The 24,323-nt window shown below is 45.3% G+C and overlaps 1 protein-coding gene and 1 long non-coding RNA gene across 5 annotated transcripts in view; one reads left to right on the top strand and one right to left on the bottom strand.

The window, feature by feature from the left end:
- The window catches only part of GDNF (glial cell derived neurotrophic factor), a 28,677-nt gene extending 6,821 nt beyond the window's left edge, over positions 1-21,856 (top strand). For 3 of the 4 annotated variants that reach the window (XM_069555927.1, XM_069555929.1, XM_069555928.1), the window contains one exon: positions 18,766-21,856. In XM_069555927.1, the coding sequence (XP_069412028.1) occupies positions 18,766-19,250 (485 nt within the window). In that variant the 3' untranslated portion in view covers positions 19,251-21,856. Of the gene's footprint in view, positions 1-600; positions 623-18,765 lie in introns of those variants that run through there. The other variant, XM_069555930.1, reaches the window with a different exon arrangement.
- LOC138421622 (uncharacterized) lies at positions 15,079-17,645 on the bottom strand. Its single transcript, XR_011249559.1, has 3 exons — positions 17,477-17,645; positions 17,158-17,362; positions 15,079-15,830 (listed from the first exon to the last, which is right to left on the bottom strand). It is a non-coding gene; the product is annotated as an uncharacterized lncRNA (long non-coding RNA).
- Positions 21,857-24,323: the final 2,467 nt, after the last annotated feature.

Consider the following 24,323-nt stretch of genomic DNA (forward strand, 5'->3'; position numbering starts at 1 on the left):
CAGACAAATTACTTACTGCCAAACTCAATGAACAGTTTACAACTGTACAGTAAAGGAAGGCATTGCCAACATGCCAGTGACTGAGATTTGGCCTACCCCAACCTTCACGCTCCACCCTAACCTTCCTTTGGGAAGAGACTCATAAGACCCCTGCTTACTGGACTCACCTGGTGAGCTCTAGTGACTACTGGTGCTGGGCTTCACCCAGAGAGATTCTGATTTAATTGGCTTAGGGTGTGGCCTGGGCAACTAGAGATTTAGGTGTTCCACAGGTGAGTCTAACGTGCAGTCAGGTGAATCCCTATGCCTTGATAATACCCTAAGAAAATCTGTGCCTCATGTAAGGTCCAGCCAGTCACAAAGCAAGCAAGGTAACGTTAATCTTATTGATTGGGGTGGGGGGAGTTGTGGGGGAAGGGAGGTTTTTTCCAAAACTGATACTAAGTCATCAGTAGTATCAGTAGTATCGATGGACAAGATTCTGACTACTGTATTTACATTTGAACCAGCAGAGCACACCCGATTCTGTTTTATCTATGGGAAGACCCAATAGATCCTTGAAAGAGAAATGTTCCCAAAGAGAAAGTGAGCTGCATTCTAAGCCAAATTGACTTCTTTCCAGGTATGTTCAATTCGGTAGCAAGTTGTCAGTGCGGGGAAGGCAGGATAAAGACAATGTGCAGACTTTGAACACTCAACCAGTGTCAACATGCCCCTGTCACAGTGCTGACATTTATATCCTGCACTGTACACCGTGCAGTTAAGGCTTATGTAGAAAACATTAAGTCATTCATCATTTGAAAATAGAAAGTGCCATAAATACTGATCCCTCTTCTTGGAATGCTTGGAACTTAGTAACTGAGCAAAGGCGCTCTCGTGCTACCTGAGTCAGTCATTCTGTACTGTTCAAAGGGGGCTGGACTGCACCCTGTCTACACATTCCCCCTTGAGATCGCATGTATTCTGCTGGTTCTGATGTAAATGAAGCAGCCAGAATCTTGTTCCTACCATTATCACATGTTGAACTAACCAAGTAGAATTCGTAACTGGCCCACTTGTCTGCACAGAGGTTGACGATAAAGTTCATGGGCTGTGGCTGCTTCTTGTAGCAGCTTCAAACTTGTCTAAACTTAAAGATGCGTGGTTTTCCTTTCTGGTCATCCAAGACTTTTCCGTTTCACCATCTTGGTTTTTATTTTATCATTGTGCTTTTTACCTGTGTCTTCACTAACGAGTGATTAGAGCAGGCCTGAGGCATGTAAAAGGTGAAACTAGAAGGTCTTGTGCACAGATGTCATGGCATTTTAGAGCTGAAAGGTAGCCCCTAAAATTCCCAGGCCTAAAGATGTAAAGCAGTTTATCCAAAATGCCAGGGTTCCATGATGGCAGGAGGAAGATTGCTAAAGCCAGAACCTGAGTTTCTCTAAACCACTGAATTGCAGAGTGTTCAGCCTTGCTACCTAGGAGAAAATACTTTATATGGGAGGAAAGTTTTCAACTAATGAATAAAACTGTGTTGAACAGGGTTGCTTGAAGTTTTTAAAGGTTTGTTAATCATAGTCATATACCAGATCTCAGCTGTGCATGATAACTCTAAATGTGTTTCACAAAGCATAAAACGCACGTGCTTTTTAAAACTTTGTGATCTAAAAGCACTTATTCATTCAACAAGTAATTAATGTATGCCTGTGTGTGCCAGGCACTGTCCTAGGGCTAGGGAATCCTCAGAACACAGACAAAAGCCCCTGTCCTCACAAAATGTACTATCTAATAAAGGTACAGGGTGTGGTGCAATTTGGTGGCATTGTAAACTAAAACTAAACCTTGGTCAGAAAAGGTGGCCTTTGTGTGACCAGAAATCAACTAGAAGAAACACTGAGCATTGCTAAATTATAATTGCAAGTAATCCACAATGCATTGTAATATCCATTCTACCGGTTTGGCAGCAAGTCACAAAATTTCCTAGAGAAACAGTCTTGCAAATCAAGCCATCAAGTTCTCAGACTAACCCACAAAACTCTGTGTAACCTTGATCAATTTGAGATATGATTCACAATATTGTGAAGCTGCAGTCTCTTCCCAGATTGTCATTTCCCATAATCTGCAGAAGGGGGACACAGAGCGAGAAATCATGGAGTTTCAAAAAGCAAGAGCTCAAGTTCACATCAGTTCAGTCAGCCTGGCCACTTAACTGTTACTTAACAGCTCCCAAACCTCAGTTTCTTCATCTGTGAAATAGGAACACTATTCATCCTGCCTCCCGGGGCTGCTGGGAACAGAGTTACATGAGGCAATGCTTTGTAAAGCCCATGCCCCATAAACAACCATCGTATTAGCCACGCTGCTCCTCCCAACACGCACCCGGTGAGGGCCTTTTCTCCCGTCCCAGGCTTTCAGTTCAGCCTCTGCCAAGACATTGCTCTAAATGGTGGAATTTCAAGCAGCTCAACAAAGTACAGAGAGTGGAAGAAATGCAGGCCTTGCGGGGAGGCTATTTTGGGCCCCACAGTCAGTCAGTTGGGCCAGCCTTGCGTGGGATTCTGCCCCCGGGTCAGCTCCCCCTGGCTCTTCCCAGGTTTCACAGCTTCTTCCCTTCCCCATTTGCCGAGCCCACATAGTTCTACGGAATTTTTCCCACCAGATTCCCATGGTCATGTTAGGGAGACCCTCTATGTCCCCTATGGGGAGAAGGGAGCCAGGACACCATAAGATCCTTACATGTAAGGGAACAAGGAGGCTGTGAGCTGGAGGCTCCCTGTCTTGAGATAGAGCATTTCTGTTTTAAGTGATCCCACCTGGATATTTAATTCAAGCTGTTTCACAAACCCCAGCAGAAGACTGTTAGTGAATTTAGTAAACTTTCAGCCTATTGATATCCAGCTAAGAAACCTTCTAATGCAACAAGGTAGCTAAATGTTAGGCTTTCAAATCTAATGTTGTGTGATACAGAGTTCAGAATAAATAAGCACTCTCCATCTATTTTTTAAATTATTGTTTTAGGGACTGTATGAACAGACAATACTGTAATAAAGTCCCTAAGTTGGAAGGGGGCTCTGCCATTTGGGATGAGGTGCTTGGAATCAAGAAATCCCATGTCAGGCTTTTAGGAAACACTGATTCCTCACTCAAGATCTGAGACCAACATCTCATTCTGGCCTCAGTCTGAAGACCTATTTCAAACTGTTGCTGTTCAGAGAAATCTATTTCAGGCTTAATATGAATTGGCCAGTCTTAGGACTTCAGGCCGATCCAACAGCCAAAGAATTATTCTCAGAAGATTCTCCTTTCACTGATAGAAAAATAAAAGCTCTCTAGCATTTTCCCTTCCAAATGTCCCTTTCTTCTTGGTTTATTTAGCACTTAATGGTCGATAGCCTCTTTATTCAATTAAAATGTATTCTTTAATCACTTGAGCTCAATCAGGAAGCAAGTATTAAATATCTTTCATGCTCTAGGTGCTGTGTGGGCATCTAAAAGGCAAAATTGTGGACTTAAATAGCTTATGATCTAGTTGTAAACTATGGATAGGCAGATGGGTGGGTGGGTGGGCGGACTGTCAGTCCAACAGATAGCTATGTCTACCGAGGCATGTGCATTAGCTGTGGTCATGGTAAGAATTCCTAGGGATGAAGTCACTAGGATTTGGAGATCATAGCAGGAAACAATTCGGTGGAGAGGGAGGATTTGAGCTAGCACTTGAAAGATGTGTGTTAAGAAAGGAAGGAAAAGGAAAAAGGGCACATTCCAGACCAAGGAGAAGCACAGGCAAGTTTGTGATCACGATATGGGGAAGGCGCAGGTGGTGGATACAAGGAGGAGGCCAGACCAGTCGCCAAGTACTGAGAACAGGTGGCGGGAAGTGGTGTGAAATTTAGGCTATCTCTGTAGGTGATACCCAGATTATGAGATGCTGTAAAATCCAGGAAAAGAAGGTGCTTGCTCTGTTTCTGATGGCAGCGGGGTGCCACTGGGGTATCTCAAGCAGGCAGGTGGCAGCAAGTGGGATCTCACTGCTAAGCCTTCTTGCTGCAAAAATTATTCAAGCCCCAGGCTTCATGAATCTATAGCATAGGCATATTTTTCATTTTAAAGTGTGCCCTTATTTTTAAAAAGTGTCTAGGCATGGGCATAATTGAATCACCCTGTTAACAAGTGAAAAGCTACAAGTAAAAACTTAAAGTTAGTATCATACAAATGAACTTATTTACAAAACAGAAATAGACTCACAGACTTAGAAAACAAACTTATGGTTACCAAAAGGGAAAGGTGGGAGGGGGTAAACTAGGAGTTTGATACTGGCAGATACACACTGCTGCTAAGTCATTTCAGTCGTGTCCGACTCTCTGCGACCCCACAGACGGCAGCCCACCAGGCTTCCCCATCCCTGGGATTCTCCAGGCAAGAACACTGGAGTGGGTTGCCATTTCCTTCTCCAACGAGTGAAAGTGAAGTCGCTCAGTCGTGTCTGACCCTCAGCGACCCCATAGACTGCAGCCTTCCAGGCTCCTCCATGGAACACTACTGTATATAAAATAGATAACCAACAAGGACCTACTGTATAGCACAAAGAACTATATTCAATATCTTGCAATAACTTATAATGAAAACCTGAAGAAGAGTAGATATATAAAGAATATATGTATCAACTATACTTCAATTAAAAATAAATAAAAACAAAAAATAAAGTTAGTATCATTACGCCTCTTTGCTTTTCATGTAGTAACCCAATTTTTAACAAATAGGGTTTTTTAATTTATTTTATTGAGTATAGTTGATTTATGTTGTGTTAATTTCTGCTATGCAACAAAGTGATTCAATTATATATACATATATGTATTCTTTTTTATATTCTTTTCCCTTATGGTTTATCACAGGATAGTGAATATAATTCCCTGAACTGTCAAATAGGACTTTGTTTTTTATCCATTCTATGTATAATAGTTTGCATCTGCTAACCCCAAATTCCTAGCCCATCTTTCCCCAACACCCCTCCCCCTTGGTAACTACAAGTCTGTTCTCTACATCTGTGAGTCTGTTTCTGTTTCATAGATAAGTTCATTTATGTCATATTTTAGATTCTACATATAAGTGATATCATAGTTGTTAGTCTTTCTCTTTCTGACTTACTTCACTTAGTATGATTACCTCTAGGTCTAGCCATGTTGCTGCAAATGCCATTATTCCATTCTTTTTAATGGCTGAGTAGTATTCCTGTGTGTGTGCACGTGTGTGCGTGCACACCATGTCTTCTTTATCCATTCATCTGTCGGTGGACATTTAGGCTATTTCCATGTCTTGGCTATTGTGAATAGTGCTGCTATGAAAATAGGGATGCACGTATCTTTCTGAATTACAGTTTTGTCGCTGGATCATACAGCAACTCAATTATTGTTTTTTGAGGAAACTCTGTAGTGTTTTCCATAATGGCTGTACCAATTTACATTCCTTTACCAACTGTGTAGGAGGGTTTTCTTTTCTCCACACCCTCTCCAGCATTTGTTATTTTTTAAATAGATTTCATGTATTGTCCTAAAATCGAGTAAGTTTGAGCTGTACTGGGTAAGAGATGTTATGTATCCCTATTGCACAGATGAAGCAATGAGACCTAGAGATTTTCTCAGGGTCACAAATTTAGTAAGTGATGAAGCCAGAATTCAAACTTCAAACTTTTACTCCCCAAACCAGTAATTTTGGCTTAATACAGACTGCACTCTCATATTAGTAGATTAAGAAAACACAAATCTTGATTTGCTAAAAATACATTCACTCTCTGAAACATGTATTTCTAGGAAAATCAATTAGCCAAAGCAAGGAATATTTTATTTCCTCCAGGCCGTTTCTTTGATCCCTGTTTGGGCCAGAGTGTACCTAGGGTTATTTTATTCATGGTACTTCAGAATCCAAATCAGGACATTTTAGAAAGAGAAACGTGTATTTCTTCACACACTCCTAAACTATCAATGGTTTTTGCAATGAGGGGAGGCTCCCTAACTCTTTGGGACAGAGTGAGGTCTCCTCAAATACTTGAGGCCTTCAGGGGGGTACTTGTTCTCAGATGGCTTCTGTTCTGCCCAGGGCAGGGAGTGTCCACATGGGAAGCCAAGGACAACAGCACACAGCCAGAACAGCCGCCTCTGTGGGAATGGGAGTGGATTTGTATAAGCAGATCTTAGGTCTCTACTGAGAATCAACTGGTTAACTCAGTAGAGATAAAACCCACTTTTTAATGATTTTATAGGATAACTGAGTTGGAAGGCCTAGTTTTGAAAGTCTTAAAACTTTTCTTCTTGCAAACCTAAAAAGTTATGTTGAAAAACTAGCACACACTCCTAAGGTAACATCTATAATTTTCCAACAAGTTTAAATGGTTGTAGCAGAAGTAATTTCCAGACCATTTGGCAGCTAGACATGTGCTTCAATATTTTTGGCAAAACTTTGGAGCTGCAAATTTAGCTTATTCGATTTGTGGGAAATTATCCAAATGTATCAGCTCAAATACATTGATTTTTTTCATCAGAAAAGGTCCAACTTCATTTTCATTTCAAATACACATGTTAGTCTGCATCTATGGCAACCACTACCCTTTTGGATCCTAATTGTAAGATGAATAGATGGGTGGGTGCATGGACCGACAAGCAGATCATGCCTTGCCATGACTGCCTGACCAGAATGAAATATGGAACCACCCAGTTTGATGTTTCCTGATTTATTCATATGAGACTTTTCCTTAGTAAAATATTCATAGTACAATGAACACCCACGGGTCTTTTTCACCAAGACGGACTTCTTGTTAGCATTTTGCTTCTTTTTTTTTTTTTTTCATTTGAGAATTACTTTCAAACCTAACAATAAATAGTTTAGTGTGAACCTTCAAGGAGCAAGGACATTACCTTATGTAACCACAATTCAGTTATAAGTCTCAGGAAACTTAACATTTGTACAATACTGTTATCCAATAGATAGTCCAAAGTCACATCTCCTCAATTGGCAAGAATGTCCTTCATAGTTTTTCTCCTTAATCAGGGGTCACAAATTGCATTTGATTGTTGTGTCTGTTTATTCTCCTTTAATCTGGAATTAGCTCCCAACCCTTTTTTCCCCCTACAACATTTTGAGAAGTCCAGGCTGTCTTGCCTGCGGTTCTGCAGACTGCCCCTCGGGTTGCATTTGTGGGATTGTTGGCACTTGATTAGATTCAGGTTCACATCTTTGGAACACTGTGTTCTTGATGACGTGTCTTCACATCGTGAGTCACCAGCACCAGTTTAGCCCAAGGAGCCTTGCACACCTGGACTGTCCTTACAGGTATCTATCCACGAGACAGTGCCTTGTGGTAAAATGAGTGAGATGGGCAAGAAGTGCATCTGTCTGAGGAAGTCCAAGGGTGATCATAAAACTGGCTGCAGGAGTATTTGTCTGTGGACTGGGCTTAGAATGCAGCACATGTGGAAGTTATGGATCTGGACATGAATTCTTCTAAAATTCCCCGTAGACTCTAGAAAGTCCTCATGTACTGCCCCCTGAGGGATACATGCCACAGTCTGAAGACACTGACCAGTGCCCTGGAGAACGCAAAATATTGTTCATGGAGTCAGTTGAGGTTTGCATGGTTAATTTGAGGGCATTCCTAGGAAGAGGGAAGAGGCAGCCCAGACTCCCAAGATGGGTCTGCTCCTTCTGCCCACAGACCACCATGCCAGGGCCCCCAGGCCTTCTGCTCTGTGGGACACAGTGGATGAGCAAGGGGCCAGTGTCTGCGTCCCCTTCAGGGTACTCTGTATGTGAAAACTATAGGACTTACTTTGTGGGCCATTTGTTAAATGCCTCCAGGCCCTACGCTAAAAACTTTTCTCCCATTCCAAGTAATGCTCCCCATTTTAGGGGGATGTCGGGGTTACACAAAGTTATAGGCACCTCAGCCAGACTGGGCTTGGGAAAGCCTAACCCAACACTTACCTTGGGACCACGTGACCACTTCCTGCCAGTGCAGTGCACTGCTGCATACCTCTCCTGGCTGTGTCAGAAGGTCAGGGAGGAGAAAAGTCAGGAGTGGAGGTTTTGAATGCAGCTGGTTTTGAATGATTGCTGTTCAGTTGCTAAATCATGTCCGACTCTTTGCAGCCCCATGTACTGCAGCATGCTAGACTTCCCTGTCCTTCACTATCTCCTGGAGTTTGCTCAAACTCATGTCCATTGTGTCAATGATGCCATCTAACCATCTCATCCTCTGTTATCCCCTTCTCCTCCTGCCTTCAATCTTTCCCAGCATCAGGGTCTTTTCCAATGAGTCGGCTCTTCTCAACAGGTGGCCAAAGTCTTGGAGCTTCAGCTTCAGCGTCAGTCCTTCCAATGAATATTAAGAACTGATTTCCTATAGGATTGACTGGTTTGAATGATACTTATAGCTAATTACCTGAAGAGTCCTTGAGAGTCCAGTAAAGTCATTCACTGAGGGATAGAGAGTCCCTCCTCACTCTGATGGCAGGAATCCATCAGGCAGGCTAGAATGATAGAGAACACTTCCCTTTCACCCTCTTTATTCTCCTTTCAGCTTTTCAGTCCTTCCTCTTCTTGCCCAGGTCTCTCCAGCCCTTCGAGTTCCTTCTACCCAATGCCCAGTTAATAGCTTCCCAGGTGGCTCAGTGGTAAAGAATCCTCCTGCCAATGCAGGAGACCCAGGTTCAATCCTTGGGTCAGGAAGATCCCCTGGAGAAGGAGATGGCACCCCACTCCAGTATTCTTGCCTGAAAAATCCCATAGATAGAGAAGCCTGGTGGGCTACAGTGCATTGGGTCGCAAAGAGCTGGACATGACTGAGCGACTAAACGACAGCAGTGCTCCGCTGGCCCAGTGGGGAGAGGCCCAGGAAAGTTGATGCAGGCCCCAGTGTAATTGCCAGGCCTCTCGGACTGCAGACAGGGCCTTCTGGGAAGGAGGGAGTAAGCTTCCGTTGCTTTGCAGGTTCCTCTGGGGTTTCCCCTGAGAAACCACCCACCTTTGATAACACCACAAGGGATTATTTTCTCTTTGTGTGTGCTTAGTTTCATTGGGTAACTTTCTCACCCTCCCCATAAAGTGTTTTGTAAGGACAGTAACAGGGCCCCTGGTGTGCACTCTTGAGCATGAGGTGATTATAGCTGGCTGTGGAGTGCTTTCAGCTCACACCAGGTATTCATGGATTAGCTGACAAATGGACACCCTACTGGGTGTTTTCCTGACTTAAAAGCAGAAGAATGAACATTTTCCCCCTCAGGGGAGCCATTTCTGTATTACCATAAAATTATTAACATCACTATAATAACAGCATGGACCACATAGGTGGAAATCAGAGCAATTGGAATCTGAATAACAAAATGAATATAGTCCATCCTTCCTGAGTGAAAGTTTTTGAGCTATTTGTATTCATGGGGTAATTTCAACTATAGTGATGATAAGTTTTCTTAGTTAAATTGTAGGATAAATAGTCAAGAAATGGTATTTCTAAGAAGTACGTGTGATGTTGGTCAAAGTAGGTGGAGATGGTAAATAAAATGGCATTTTGGTTGGGCAAAGTGGCCTTTAACAGTATACCCAGAACTCCTTTTTCTGAATTTTGAACTGGTTGGTCTTTTCTTCTGCCTTGAGAGGATCCAGAAATACTTTTTTAAACGACAAAACACTAGTGTTTTTACAACACAAATACTTTTCAAATAAACCCATGTCATGTTTTATTGCCAGCCAACCACTGGTCACGAAGAGAATACACCAGTAGCTCCAGGAGTGGTCACAATGACTTAGTAAATGGCTTCAGCTGGTGACTGTTCATAGAATAGACGCCATGGACCCTTCTTGAAGTGACCGATGGCCTATGTAATGCTAGGTGAATACTCTGTCCAAAATAGGGAGCCCAGGGCAGTCATTACATAGTGCAAGATAACCTCGGGAATCTAGTGCTTAGGGACCCAGGGGCGCTTTTTTAAAATGCTTTCAATTGAGTGGCAAAATCAAAACTTTTAAATAGCAGATGACAGAACTTTGAATTTTTTGGAGAACTGGAACATTCTCCCAGACCAACATTGCACATTTCAGAGGTCACGGAAGGTCAGATTAAAAACAAGGTGAACAGTTTCCAGGACAAGCTGTGGGACTGTCACAATCCATTTGGCAGCGGTTGCCGTGGATGATTCTAGCCTCCAAGTTCTAAGACCTAAGCATGTTTTCTTAAATTGCAGAATAAACAGTCCAGACATGGTATAGCTCATAAGTATGTGTCACGTTGGTCAAAGCATGACCTACATATGACAGGAGCAGCAAAATCGTAAATGAATAAAACGGAGATTTTGAGAACGTTTTATTTTGAAAAATCGATTTTGTTGGCCATTTGGGTGAGAAGGGCTGGAGGAGCATAGCCTGTTGGTGTCTTTGTGCTCTCAGAGATGATGGGCTCCATCTCTGCCTTTCCAGGTGGAGACTGAAATGTAAGGCTGCCTCCTGCAAGAACCTGGATGTTTTGAGACTCAGATACATGGCCCCCTGTACACATCCCTTCACCTCTCCTAAAGACGACATAGGAAGGTGATTTGATGAGTCCAGAGGCACTTGGTTATTTCAAAAGTAACCAAGATGTTGAGACAAGAGGCAAACAAAAAACATTTAGGGCTGCTAGAACCTCTTGTGGGGTCTCCTGGGGCCACAATGGTGGCGGCTGAGCAGAATGGCGCTGGGACATCAGCAGAGGTGGTCCTCTCCCTGATGGGGGTGACTAGAGATGAGTGTCGGGCAGGGGCTTCCCACCGAGACTCGCGGCTGTCCACATCTTAGGCTGTCAGCACTGGGGAGCCCCCCTCCCACCCCAGAGGGATAGGCGACCTCAGAAGGATTGCCTAGTCCAAGGTTGCAAGGCTGAGCAGGGACTGACCCCAGATGGAATCCCGGGCTCTGTCCTCTCCAGCTCTGCAGTGAGACTTTGTCACTTGGCGCCAGTGTGAGTTTGAGGAGCTTCCGGAGACAGGGCCTCTCTGTCTGAATCTGCCGCCGCCCTTGGCTGCCGGTTTTCCGGTTTTTACTGGGAAACTGCCAGTTCTGCCTTGGAGTGACATGCAAGACCCAGGAGCTGGGAGAGGTGCCCCTGACCCGCATGCTTTTCCCTTTTTGGAGACAATATACTGAATTCTGTGGCTGTGGCAGCCTAACTTCAGAATGTGCTTAATGCACCTCCATGCCTGCCGGACTTTCCAATAGGAAGTGTGTTTCTCCCTTCCTGTTCTGAATGTGGTAAATGCATGCAGGTGGAGTCAGCATACCTTGCCCTCCTTCCAGAGTAGGTTGCCACAGGCTGAGAGCAGGCAAGCTGCACCACCGTGGAATTTTTACTTAAAAACAGATAGGCAGCTAGGAGCACTGGAACCAGTCTGAGATTTGAAACCAAACCAACTGAGTCCACTTTTATGAGCCATGTGACCTTGGGCAGATAGATATTTATCTTCTCTGAGGCTCAGTTTCCTGCTCTATAAAGTACAGATACTATGTGACCCCTGTTTTAACCTTGCAGGGATGTCACTGGGGTTCAAGTTCAGGTTGGGACCTTTCTCTTGTGACTATTAAGTACACCAAGGAAGCTATCGCTTATAATACAGGATGATGCCATTTGTAATATGAGGAATTTTAAAGGTGAGGCTCTACCATGTAGTTCTTATTTCAATATTAGTGAAAGAAAATCATGTTTGTACATTATTGAAAAGTAAAAATAACGTTCTAAAGAATGACACTAGTTGGGAATTCTCTTGAGAGGTTATATAAATCTTAGGCTGATCCTTTCTTTTCATACAGACGTGCACGTGTATATGTGTTGGTTTTTCCCGGATGACTCAGGGGTAAAAAAATCCACCTGCCATTTCAGGAGATACAGGAGATGCGGGTTCAATCCCTGGGTTGGGAAGATCCCCTGGAGGAGGAAATGCAACCCACTCCAGTATTCTTGCCTGGAGAATCCCATGGACAGAGAAGCCTGGCGGGCTACAGTCCACGGGGCTGCAAAGGGTCAGACACAACCAAGCACAGCATGCAGACTCACATAGAAGTGTATGTATATATGCACGTACAGGCGTGTATACATGTGCATGTGTATACACACATACACAGAGAGAGAACTTCTCTTTTCATATACTTGGTCTACAGAGCAGTTTGTACTTTACCTGGGCTTCAGGTGGGCAATGAATATCAGAGTAAATGTCCTCCACTGCCGAGGGGGTTTCCACTCGCCTCCTTTTGTAGACCGTCTTTCAGGGGAGGCTCCACATGTGAGGGTGGGCTGCCCAGCCCTGCAGTGCCCCCAGATGCAGCATCTTAGGCCTCGTATCCCGGGTCGAGCCCACCCCAGAACTGGGCACAGCCTGGAGCGAGGGCACCCAGGTGCTGGTTGAAGATGCACGTCTCACCTGTGTGGCCCTGGCTCAGGCCGTAGGTCACGTCTGTGGAGCTCAGCGTATTAACTCTTGCCCATCCAGTACCCAGCAGCTGGGTGATTTCCAGTGAAGCATAGAGGCAGGAGCCCCAGAACAAGGAACATCTGGGCCTTCTCTCCAGCACCCCTGCAGCCTTGAGGTTGGCTCTGGCCTAGAAGACGGCTCCGGTACAAGAGGCCCTCTGTGGGTACCAAAGTCCAGGCCCCTCTTCTCTGGGCCTCACAGAGACCCCTCCCACTCTAGGTAAGGGGTCACATCTCTCTGCTCTGTGCACAACCTTGAGCTTGTGGGCTTCCTCTAGGGCCCATGGGTGGAAGACAGGCTGAAAAGTGGCTTAGAAACCCGGCCGGGGAGAGGAGGGCGACCATCCAATAGGAATATAAAATGACCTCTTTGATTAAAGTATCATTAACCTGTACTCTTTTTTAAGATAAATCTAACATTTAAAAGAAAACTTTGTCCACTAAATGCCAGCCTAGCCAAGATAATGTTTTGAATTATGTGCTTTTTAGTTGGGCTATTACAAGGAGTATTCCCAGGTCTCACCATTGTTCCTATAAAAACTCAATTAACTTTACAAGATAGTCAGTATCCCAGGCCTTTGTTCCTGGGGTAGCATTATTGTTTTTTTCCCATAATTGAGGAAGGCTAAGTCTGGGTAGTGAATAGTTTGGTTTGTTCCCGGAGTCTGGCCCAGTACAAGGTTTCACTTGTTTAAATAACATTGTTTATATGAAGGACACATCAAAGTTTAAATATTTTAAATAGAATAATGCCAAAATATTTAGTTGCACACTAAAAGGATGACTTAAATGCATTTGAGCATTCTGATTTTTCAAAAACTTTAGCTTTTAGAAGTCCATGTTTTCCAAGATCGAACCTCCAAGTGGGTCTGGGAAATGAGCAAGTGTTTGACCTGTTTTTTCAAAACAATGCTTCTCTTTTGTGGTTTGCAAGTATTTTACTGTCAAAGTTCTTACTAACAAGGGCCATTTGTGTAGCTGACATGCTGCCAAGCCCTTTATAGGATGAAGAAAGTGATATGACATCAAGTCTTCATTTGGGGAACTAATCCAAACACAAGCCCCTTTCTTTCCACTTTGCTCAGTGAATTCCAGGAACATGGAGGCAGCCATGGTTTCTTGGTTCCTGCTGGGGAGTTTACTTGACTGGGCTGGGTACTGGGCCTCTGCAGGATGCTAAAGATTGGCTCAGTGAGGTGCATGGCTCCCAACGCACCCCACAAATACCTTGTGTTGATAAATGGAGGTCTCTCTAGTAATGAACTCAGTCAGCAGCAAAAGGCCTGGGATTAGGAATTTTCCATTGGAAGAGACAGGCCTCTTTGCTCTGTGGTTTGGAAAATATCATGTTGCCCTTTTCTAGTTTCCAAAATTCGTATCCATGTACAACTTTCAGCATAAATATTTATTTTTTACTCTATTCTTCAAGAAGGAAAAGAGGATGGGGAGGGCGGAATCCCTTCAGTTTAATTAAAATTGCCTATGTCCTGAACTTGAGGCTTAAATAAATATTTCCACCTTAACAACAAGTTATGAGGGAGATGTCCCATGAAAGGAGAAGTTCTCATAGCGGCTCTCTTCAGTTTAACGCAGGGAACACGGATTGACTGCTTCCCCAGTGTCAGAAAGACTTTTAATTCAAGTTTAATGATCCATTCACTACCTCACCCTAAAGCATAAATGATCAGTGAGTACATCCACACGGCTACACACATCACCCCCGAAGGCCAAGTAGAAACTAAAGAAAAAGGAACTAAACATTCTCACAGTAAAAGATAAGTATGTCCCAATCATTACTGAGGATTGCTTATACTAAAAACTCATTTGCTAATTATCTGAAATTCAAACTTAACTTGGTATTCTATATTTTATCTGGCAAGCAAAGCCAGTGGACAAAGGCATACGGTCGAAATGTCATAAAAAGGAGGGACAGTATTTTTCCGGAACTTTGAAATTGTTGGGCAATTAATAAAAAACATTATAAATGCTGATTCAAATCATCATTATAACTCTAGTAAAAAGAATGTAATTTATCATGATATATAAATTAATGAGTCTAAACTAGTATAAGCTGAACTTTTGAACTTAAATGTTTTCCCATTTATGTTAAACTTTCAGTAATATTTCATCCTCATTTCTGATTAATCTTTAGTTGATTCTTAATCAGTTTTAACTTCCATGTTCCCAGGTTCTTAACTTAATGATCTATTCAAGAGTTCTTAAAGAGAACTAGGGACCCCATCATGTGAATTCCTTTTGTAAAACAAAGAGTTTTCAGAAATTTGAAGGCCTTCTTTTTTTTTTTTTGTATTTTGACTAATCACTAATTTATCAGTTAGAAATCCAGACTTCTGTTCAGGTTTTTGAAACCAAGCATACCTAATTTCCTCTTTTATAGCTTATTGTTGAAAAAAAGTCACAAATAGCAGAAGCAACTCATCTGTCAAAATAAGTAGTTCATGTCTTTAACATCGAGTGATTTTTTAAATTTTTTAGGGAATTCCCTGGTGATCCAGTGATTAGGACCTGGTGCTTTCACTGCCATGGCCTTGATTCAGTCCCTGGTCTGGGAACTAAGATCCAGTAAGCCCCACAACACAGCCCAGAAATAATTTTTTTTTTTTTTTTTTTTAAGAAAAGAGAAGGAAAGGAAGGGAGAAAGGGAGGGCAGAAGGAAGGAACAAAGAAAGGTGGAAAGGAAGGAAGGAAAGAAGATTCCTAAGGGACTCCTGTAGGAAATGGTTCAGAGGAAATTTCGAATTCAAATACCCTCTCACTCTCCCAGTATTCCTTGAGAAAACATTGCTCCCAGGAAGCCAGAGCCTTTCAGAATTCTCGGAATGAGGTGGGCTTTGAGAGGTGACACTGTAAAGGTGCGGGGGAAGCTGGCAAGGGGGACAGCTCTGAGACAGTTATTTGCTCTCGGGTAGGAGAAGGCAATGGCACCCCACTCCAGTACTCTTGCCTGGAGAATCCCATGGATGGAGGAGCCTGGTAGGCTACAGTCCATGGGGGTTGCTAAGAGTCGGACACGACTGAGCGACTTCACTTTCACTTTTCATTTTCATGCATTGGAGAAGGAAATGGCAGCCCACTCCAGTGTTCTTACCTAAAGAATCCCAGGGATGGGGGAGCCTGGTGGGCTGCCGTCTATGGGGTCGCACAGAGTCGGACATGACTGAAGCGACTTAGCAGCAGCAGCAGCAGCAGCAGCAGCAGGAGATGACTGTACTTCTGGGCACTGGGGCTGCCCATGAGATGGAGACCATGTATTTTGGAGCCTTTCAATTCATCATGGTGTGGCCGAACTGAAGCCCAAGTGTCCCCTTGAGAAATGAAGGACTCTCTACCCTCGTTAAGTGACCTAAGTTGTTAAAAAAAAAAAAAAATCATTGCCGGCCTCAAGGGACCAGATCCTATTGAAAGCTCCCAGGATCCATTGGTGAACAAGCCAAGCAGAGGTCCTTGCCTCCTGGAGGTGACATTCGCTCAGAGAAGACAGACAGCAAATAATCACCATGGGAAAAGTTCAACAGTGTGCTGGAGGGGGTCGAGTATTATGCTCTGGGGGGAAGAGGGCAAGAGGATCTGGATTCAGGGTTGGGAGGAACTGAATTTGAAACAGGGAGGTCAAGTTGGGGCTGGGTAGCGGTGACTTTTGAGCAGACTTGAAGGGGATGTGAGTGTGAATCACTGGGTTCTCTGCAGGAACAACATTTCTGTAGAGAGGGGACAGCCAGCAAAAGGCCGAGCGCCTGTTTGTGTCTGATGTGTGCAGTTCTCAGCCATGACAATTTTGCACCCAGGGGACGTCTGGTCATATCTGGAGACACTTCCATTTGTCACCGTTGGGATGGGGGTGGAGGCTACTACAGGCGTCTCCTGGGTAGAGGCCAGGGATGTAATTAAACATCCTTAAACACTCCCACAACAAAGGATGTGCCAGCCCCAGGGTCAGTAGCCCTGAGGTTGAGAAACCCTGTGTTTGAGGAACAGGCAGGAGGCGAGAGGAGCTGGAGGGGAGGCAGTAAGGAGGGAAGTCGAACACGAGGTCAGCGGTGACAAAGGCTGAGACTGGGGTGGAGGGCGGGGGGCGTCAGGGAGGGCCTTGGGCCAGTGTGGACTTTGGAGGGCGTGGAGCAGAGGAGGGACATGAGCTGCATTCACAGCTTCAAGAGCATCGCTCTGGCTACCAGGTGCAAGGCAAACTGAAGGAGGGTAAGGGAATGCAGGGGCTTGGGTCTGGTGTGATTATCCAGGCAAGAGGCGACTGGCCGAACACCAGTGGAAGCAGCTTCGAGACCTCTGTGCACAGAACCACCCAGTGCCAGATTTTAGATTTAGATTTAGAATTATGAAATTCCATACCATCCCCACTCTTTTCATTACTATATGTCCTACATTTTGCCCTAATATAGATAATATTATATATTAGCTATCTATCTGTATAGACAGGTAAGAAAGAGAGATCGATATGGTTAAGTTTCCTTAGTTGAAGTATGTCTTCCACACTAGGATACCTGATACCTGTTTTAGCAATTCGTTCATAACAAAACAATTTGACGTGGGTTAGGTACAATGTAATCCTCTGCTTTACCATGGTCTTGGCAAAAAAAAAAGTTCACTCTTGCTAACAACTCTTTTGGGGTATATTTTTCTAAGCAATGTATAACCCTAAACATTCTAATTACCTGAAAATGGGATCATATCCGACTCTTTGTGACGCCATGGACTCTTTGTGAACCCACCAGGTTCCTCTGTCCATGGAATGTCCCAGGCAAGAATCCTGGAGTAGGCTGCCATTTCCTTCTTCATCGATCTTCCCACCCCAGGGGTCAAACCCACATCTCCCACGTTGCAGGCAGATTCTTTACCATCTGAGCCACCAAGGAAGCCCTGAAAAAGGGATGAGGGGAGCATAAACGGTCTAGTACGGAATACATGGACGTTTGAATTACTTTCCTCTTTTAGAAATGTATTCAGGTGTTCAAATAGTTTCTCTTCTCTTACCTGATCAGCTGAAGCAGATGCTTGAAATACAGCAAAAATGCCAAAAACCCTTGAATTCATGCATTTGCCCAAAGGTCTCCAACACCCTGGAAGCATCACCTCAGTCACTGCTCCATGTGATCTTCCTAAGGTGCGTGTCTGTTGTCCTGTTTGCAGCCAAAGCCAGTGCAGGACCCCACCTCCCTGTCCACAGGCAGCATTGCATTCCATGTATTGCTGTGATACATGTAAACATCATCTTATGATCTGACCTTGTATTTTTAAAGTCCTGCTAATCCAAGGAAGTGGTAAATTAGTCTATTAGCGAGCAGTGGGCTGTTTTTCAGTCTCTTAATCATTAAGTCTTTTAAGAGACAAACATTTTCTGGGAAACTTGGTCCCTTTCTTTGCACTGTAGCAGGAATGCAATACACAGCGGTCTCTGGAGCCGGAGTCAGATACATCCACACCTTTTAGCGGAATGCTTTCTTAGAATATGGTAAACCAGGTTATCATCTAAAAAGGACAGGTCGTCATCAAAGGCGGTGGGTCTGCAACACGCCTGCCCGACTTTGGAAGTTTTAAAATATAGAAGGAAGTTTTAAAATATAGTTGAATTCAGGACTTTTTCATGTGATCTATCCAAATGGGTCTCCTTCCGAAACTCAGCAGGGCAGAGGTGTTAAGTCAGGGTGGAATTCAGGGAGGAACACTTGACATTACAGGTGAAAGCAGCATTGTCTTCCAAGATTAATCTTTCTTTCACCTTCTAAGACAGGGTTTCTCAAGGTATGGTCCAGGGACCACCTACCTCAGAACTCCCCCAGGGCTCCTTAAACTGGTGCAGGTTCCCTGGCCCCTTCCCACACTTCCCCCTAAGGGTCCGCCAGGTCTCTGCATTTTCCCCCAAGTATCCCAGCACAGTCCTACCCACACATTTGAGAACCCCACTGCAGGCTACCGTTATCAGAACAAGAAATGACCCTCCATCAGCATCTCAACATAGACTTGTTAAAAATGGCAGACGTCATCTGAGTGGAAATTCCATTTCTAAGGATTTGTTCTCCGCAAGGAAGTGTGTCATTCCCCGCCCGTGTTAGTCTTGAATTTCCATCCCGGGAATCTTGGAGGGAGCCTTTTGTCCTTTGTCCTTGGGAGTGTACAGTGGTCCCTGAAGGGGTCCTTTCGCCATGGGCGGGGGTTGGGGTGGGGCATACTGGGTCGCCTTTCAGAGAGACCGATCTTAGAGACTCCTTGAAATGGTCGTTGCTCTTGCCTCATGTGTCCGTCTCTGTTTTCTTGTTGCACAGCAAATATGCCAGAGGACTACCCTGATCAGTTTGATGATGTCATGGATTTTATTGAAGCTACCATTCGAAGACTGAAAAGGTCACCAGATAAACAAATGGCCGTGCTTCCTCGGAGAGAGCGGCACCGGCAGGGGGCGGCCGCCAGCCCGGAGGGTGCCAGAGGGAAAGGCCGGCGTGGCCAGAGGGGCAGAAATCGCGGCTGCGTCCTCACCGCCGTGCATCTAAACGTCACTGACTTGGGTTTGGGCTACGAAACCAAGGAGGAACTCATTTTTAGGTACTGCAGCGGCTCCTGCGATGCAGCCGAAACAATGTACGACAAAATATTAAAAAACTTATCCAAAAGTAGAAGGCTGGTGAGTGACAAAGTCGGGCAGGCGTGTTGCAGACCCATCGCCTTTGATGACGACCTGTCCTTTTTAGATGATAACCTGGTTTACCATATTCTAAGAAAGCATTCCGCTAAAAGGTGTGGATGTATCTGACTCCGGCTCCAGAGACCGCTGTGTATTGCATTCCTGCTACAGTGCAAAGAAAGGGACCAAGGTTCCCAGAAAATGTTTGCCCAGAGTGGAAGATGAGGACCAAGGAGGCGGAGGAGGAGGAAGTGGAGGCAGAGGAGGAGGAAGGCAGCCATTGTGGGAGCCTGGTGGAGGGAGATCCAGCTACAGAAGGCTGGACAGGAGAGAAAAGACAGCCGTCCGCCTTCTCCCGGATGGCAGCTGACGTCACCGGAAGCTCAGGGCTGGTGTCCCTGGTTGGGTGTTGCCATCGTTTCATCTGATACAGTCCACCGCCATGGGTCACGGGCGCAGTCGCGGATGCACTTGAAACCGAACCAGTGTATCTCCTGTGGTTTGCTTTCACATGTCTAGAGACACCAGGGAAACGGTCCTCCTGGTGTCATTCCTTGTCATTACGTTTTACTGCTGAAAGCAAGAAAGGTTTATTTTTCTGTCACTCAGTGGAGACATACCCCGGAAAGGAGGGGGAGAAAAAAAATCAAAGATCCAGGAGAGATAGTAACCTTTGCTTTGGAAGGTTCAAGCCTGAGGTTTACTCCAACCAGCATTTTGGGGAACGGTGGGTGATTGATTTCGAACATGGTGTGTGGGGTGGGAAGAAGTTGGCTAGGAACCAAAAAGGCTGTCCTCATGACTAAAACCAAACCTGAAGGTATTTCCTTTCTGCCCTTGGAAACAGGAAACCAGTGTGGTTTTTCGGCAGCATTCTTGCAGGAGAGCGTGCGGGAAGGCCCCCAGCTGCACCGGGGCGGGGAGGCCGCTGGGCTGTCGGTTTACAGAGAGACAGATGTTACATACACCCCAGCTCCGTTATGCGTGGTCACCAGTGACCAGAGAAGCTACTCGATGCAATGCATCTGTTTCAGATACAGAAATATAGAGAAGATATTTATTGAGATTTAAGTTATTGTTATTTATTACCGTTCACTAATGAGTTTCTCTTTTTTGCCCTTATTTATTAAAGTTTCTTTTCAAAGGTGCCAAAGTATATGTGCTCGCAAAATGCAAAGGAAGGTGGCAAAGGAAATTTTAATTGGGATCAAGGGTCCATGCTTTTCAAAGTATTAAAAAGACTTTCGCTAGGCAAAAATCACTTACTTTACCTTTTTAAAGAAAAGCCCTTGTATGATTCCACCCCCCTCTACCCTGCGGGTCTCAGCATCTTACCTGGTTTTATATGTTAGAAAGGAACATGTCAGAAGGAACATTTCTGATGGGCCTTCTTTTTCAGGAGCAGCAGGTGGAGACCGTGGCATTTGCCCTCATTTCTACATGGTTCCCTGTCCCAGCAGACAGGCCATGTGCTCTATTTCCTGCTGTGCTGAAGCTCTCACCCTCCCCTCCACATGTATCTATCTGTGATATGCATAACCACATGTCAAAGGTTAAAGTCCCTTTAGTAGGTGGTGCTGGACTCAATGTTGACCTCACAGTAACAGTTCTGTCAAGTAGCCGGAGTTCTGCCCTGATAGTGGAGACTCTTCCCCAGGCCCAGCATAGGCAAGGAGTGCTGCAGGCCTTCTGAGAGTGAGGTCAGCCTGGTTGCCATACAAGCCACCAGGGGCTGCCCCCATACACCTGACTCCTTCTCAGAAGAAGGTGGCCGGGAAGGGTGGATGTGGAAGATGGGCCCTGGCTCAGCCTCAGTACACCTGCCCCACTGCATGGATACTGAAAGCCTTTGACAGGGCAGGGACATAGGGCGAGAAAAACTATCTCAGTGACCAGGTCATGGATTTGTCTGGTCACTGCCTCCATGTTCAATGCACTGGGCCCTATTTTAAGAGCTTGTGACGTACCTCATAAAAGAGATTTTTACCAAAGAGATTATCACTACATCACTACATTAGTGGCTATTAGCTCAAGTGTACAGATTTGGCAAATAAATAGCCTACTGGCCTCCCTCAAACAATCATGTTAATTTTACAAAGTAATCAAAAAGCAGCAGTTATCAGACATCCCTTCCCCACCCCCACCCCCACGGACCCAAGCTGCCCATCACTCTGCCCCCTCTGTCCTTTCAGCTCCCCTTGCAGGACTCGGAAATAGAGGAAAAGGGCCTGCCTCACCCTCTCTTGGGGCCCAAGACGGGGAACTTGCTGAGGAGTGGCCTGCTCAAAATAGGGACAGGTCGAGCCGACCGGTTGTTCATGAAGTGCAATTTGATGCAGCCCAAGATCATCTGTCCAATTCAGAGAGTCCTGGCAGATCTGGTGGCTGGCGTCCCCAGGGTCAGCCTTAGCCCCAGCTCCCTGTGGAGAGTCTCTGCCCACAGGGGTGGTAGGATTCAACGGATGCTGACAGCTCCTTCCCAGCATCACCTACACACCATAAGCAGGTTTTCACTGAAGCAAATCTCTCCGCCAAAGCCACAAAAGGGTAAAGTTTGTGATTTTTCTTTATTGTTGCGATTACCATCTGATCCAGTAAGGAGTGCACTTCTTTGGAAGTTCTGACTTCTCTGATCTGTCTCAGTCGTTTGTGTTATACAACCAAAGTTCTCTACAGACTTTATTTTTGTACAATATTATTTTGTAACTTTTTACAAATAAAAACTCATTTCTATTGCTCTCTCTACTTCTATGCTATCTCACCGACCTAGGGACCACAGCTGACTCAGACTAGAAGTCCATCCCTTTCGCCACTCAGCCACTGGTTGGTCAGTGACCTTGTCCATCAACTCTCCATAACCAATCAGTACTCAAGTGGGGAAGAACTTACAAAGTTGTTCTTTATTCATTCCACAGATACTTGGCGTGCTACATTGTGCCAGGCACTGTCCAAGGCACCAAGGATCCAACAGTGGCCACAACAATCTCTGCTCAACAGAGACTGAGCTCTGCTCTCTCCTTGTGGAGTTGATATTTCATTTGAGGAGAGAAAGGCAATATTCAAAAAAGTATTTAGGGGTTGTGTGTCAATAAATGAGTCACCATTTATAAAGGATACAAATAGGGTATCATAATAGAAAATAACGGGCCTGCTCTAATGGGAGGTCACATTGAGGCAGGACTTAAGAAATAGACGGGAGTGTCCTGGCAAAACCCTGTGGCAGGCAGGCACTTGGACGGCGCCACTGCTTTGCACAATCCCGGGTGACGCCCGAAGTTCACGTGGGTTCTCCGCCGGCAAAGTAGCAGGATCCGGGGAATTGTGCAAATGGTGGCCCCAGGCTTAGTTGTTCTGGTGGCAAGAAAAACACACCGAAGAGAGGAAATGCCATGGCCCGGGGCTGGGGGAGGAGAGCATGCTTCCTCCTCTGATGACACACACCCCGTGCTGTGTCACCCGAGGCCTTGTGACTATTAAAAGGTGGCCTTGTACAGCGTTTCAAGCCCAAAACAAAACTGATGCTCTTAAGACTCTTCTAAGTGGCCACCAGCCTAGACTTTCCAGCGGAGCACATCAGTACAGTGCCGGAAATGCCCTCCCCCTCCCCGCCAGGACAGTGCCTGGTACCCACCCTGGGCACTTGGAGTCCTGCCGCCAGGGCAACGCTTAGGCTAGGACACTTTCTCCATTCTACTCCAAAGTTTGGAGAGGAATGCAAACACTTGCTTATCTCCCATCCCTTTACCATTTCGCAAAGTGTGTTCCCAGGATGACAGACCAGGTGAGATATTCTTTAAAAATGGAGTGGTTCTCTGATCAAATAAGTTGGGAAAACACTGAGTTATATAACATCTTTTTGGAGTTAAAAAGAGAAGTGTAGGGCTTCCCTAGTGAACTCAGTGGTAGAAAATCCACCTGATAATGTAGCAGACACAGAGTTGATCCCTAGCACCAGAAGATCCCACATGCCACCGGACAGCTAAGCCATGCACCCTAGCTACTGAGCCTGTGCTCTAAAGCCCAGGAGCTACAACTCCTGAGCCCATGAGATCCAACTATTGAAGCCCTCCTGCCCTAGCGCCTGAGCTCCACAACGAGAAGCCGCTGCAATGAGAAAGCCCCACACACAACTGCATAGTAGCCCCTGCTCGCCACAGCAAGAGAAAAGCCTGTGCAGCGATGAAGACCCAGCAGGGCCAAAAATAAATTTAAAAAGAGAAATGTAGCACCTATTAGAGCCGTAATTAAACTAATGAACACTGTGACCACCCAGGAGTAGCGTGGAGAGTGCAGACTTCCCCAGATGGACCATGAAAACGTCTATGGCTGTGTTTGCTTTCTCTTAATATCTGTTGACCATCCCTTGAAACTACCTTGGGCCATGTTGCCTGCTCCTGTAAACATGGGGATGAGCAGAGAGGGGGACTGGAGATTTGTAAAAAGGCAAAACACATGGGGAACCAGCTGGGGAGCTCCCCATGTGCACATGTATACACACACACACACACACACACACATTCTGGACATTTGAGCATTGTGGGTTTCTTGTTTAGCGTGATTAACCAGTGGTCAGCTTTGGAAGTTCCATTCAACCAAGAAAGAGTATGTTGAAAGCTGGGAAATTCTTAGCAGCAATGAGAAAAGCAACTTTCATGATGCCTACCACACATGCTCACGCAGCTCAAGTTGTTAGGAACCACCAATGCTTTGGCTGGCCCATAGTCTGGAGTGGGGGGGTGGGGGGGTGGATGTCCCCTCACAGTGCTCCTCAGAGGAGTACAGCTCTTGTTGGGCATCGGAGTCCCTACTGCTGAGGATGGTGTGAGAATACAGGGTCAGAACCCTGGACACCAGGCTCAGATGGTCTCATGGGGCTTGTGCCCACCATCATCTCAGGCCACCATCATCTCAGGCTGGTTTTCTCCTATGCATCTGATGCCAAAGTAACACTTTAAAAGAACTTTTAAAAGAACCAGTCCACTCCCAAAGTAAAGATGGGAAATCAGAATTCCGTTAACCTAAGTCTCAAAAACAGAAAGCCCCCTCCCTTCACATACAGGGACCCTCTTGGGCCACGGCTGACTTGCTGCCTGACCTCAGCATCACAGGGAAGAGGGAGTCCACTCCTCACACCATCCACCTTCGCTTCTCAGAGCACAGAGGGAGGGAGGGGATGAAAGTGTCAGCCACATGCCCCAAGTG

The sequence above is a fragment of the Ovis canadensis genome, chromosome 16, assembly GCF_042477335.2.
Source record: "Ovis canadensis isolate MfBH-ARS-UI-01 breed Bighorn chromosome 16, ARS-UI_OviCan_v2, whole genome shotgun sequence".
Taxonomy (NCBI): Eukaryota; Metazoa; Chordata; class Mammalia; order Artiodactyla; family Bovidae; genus Ovis; species Ovis canadensis.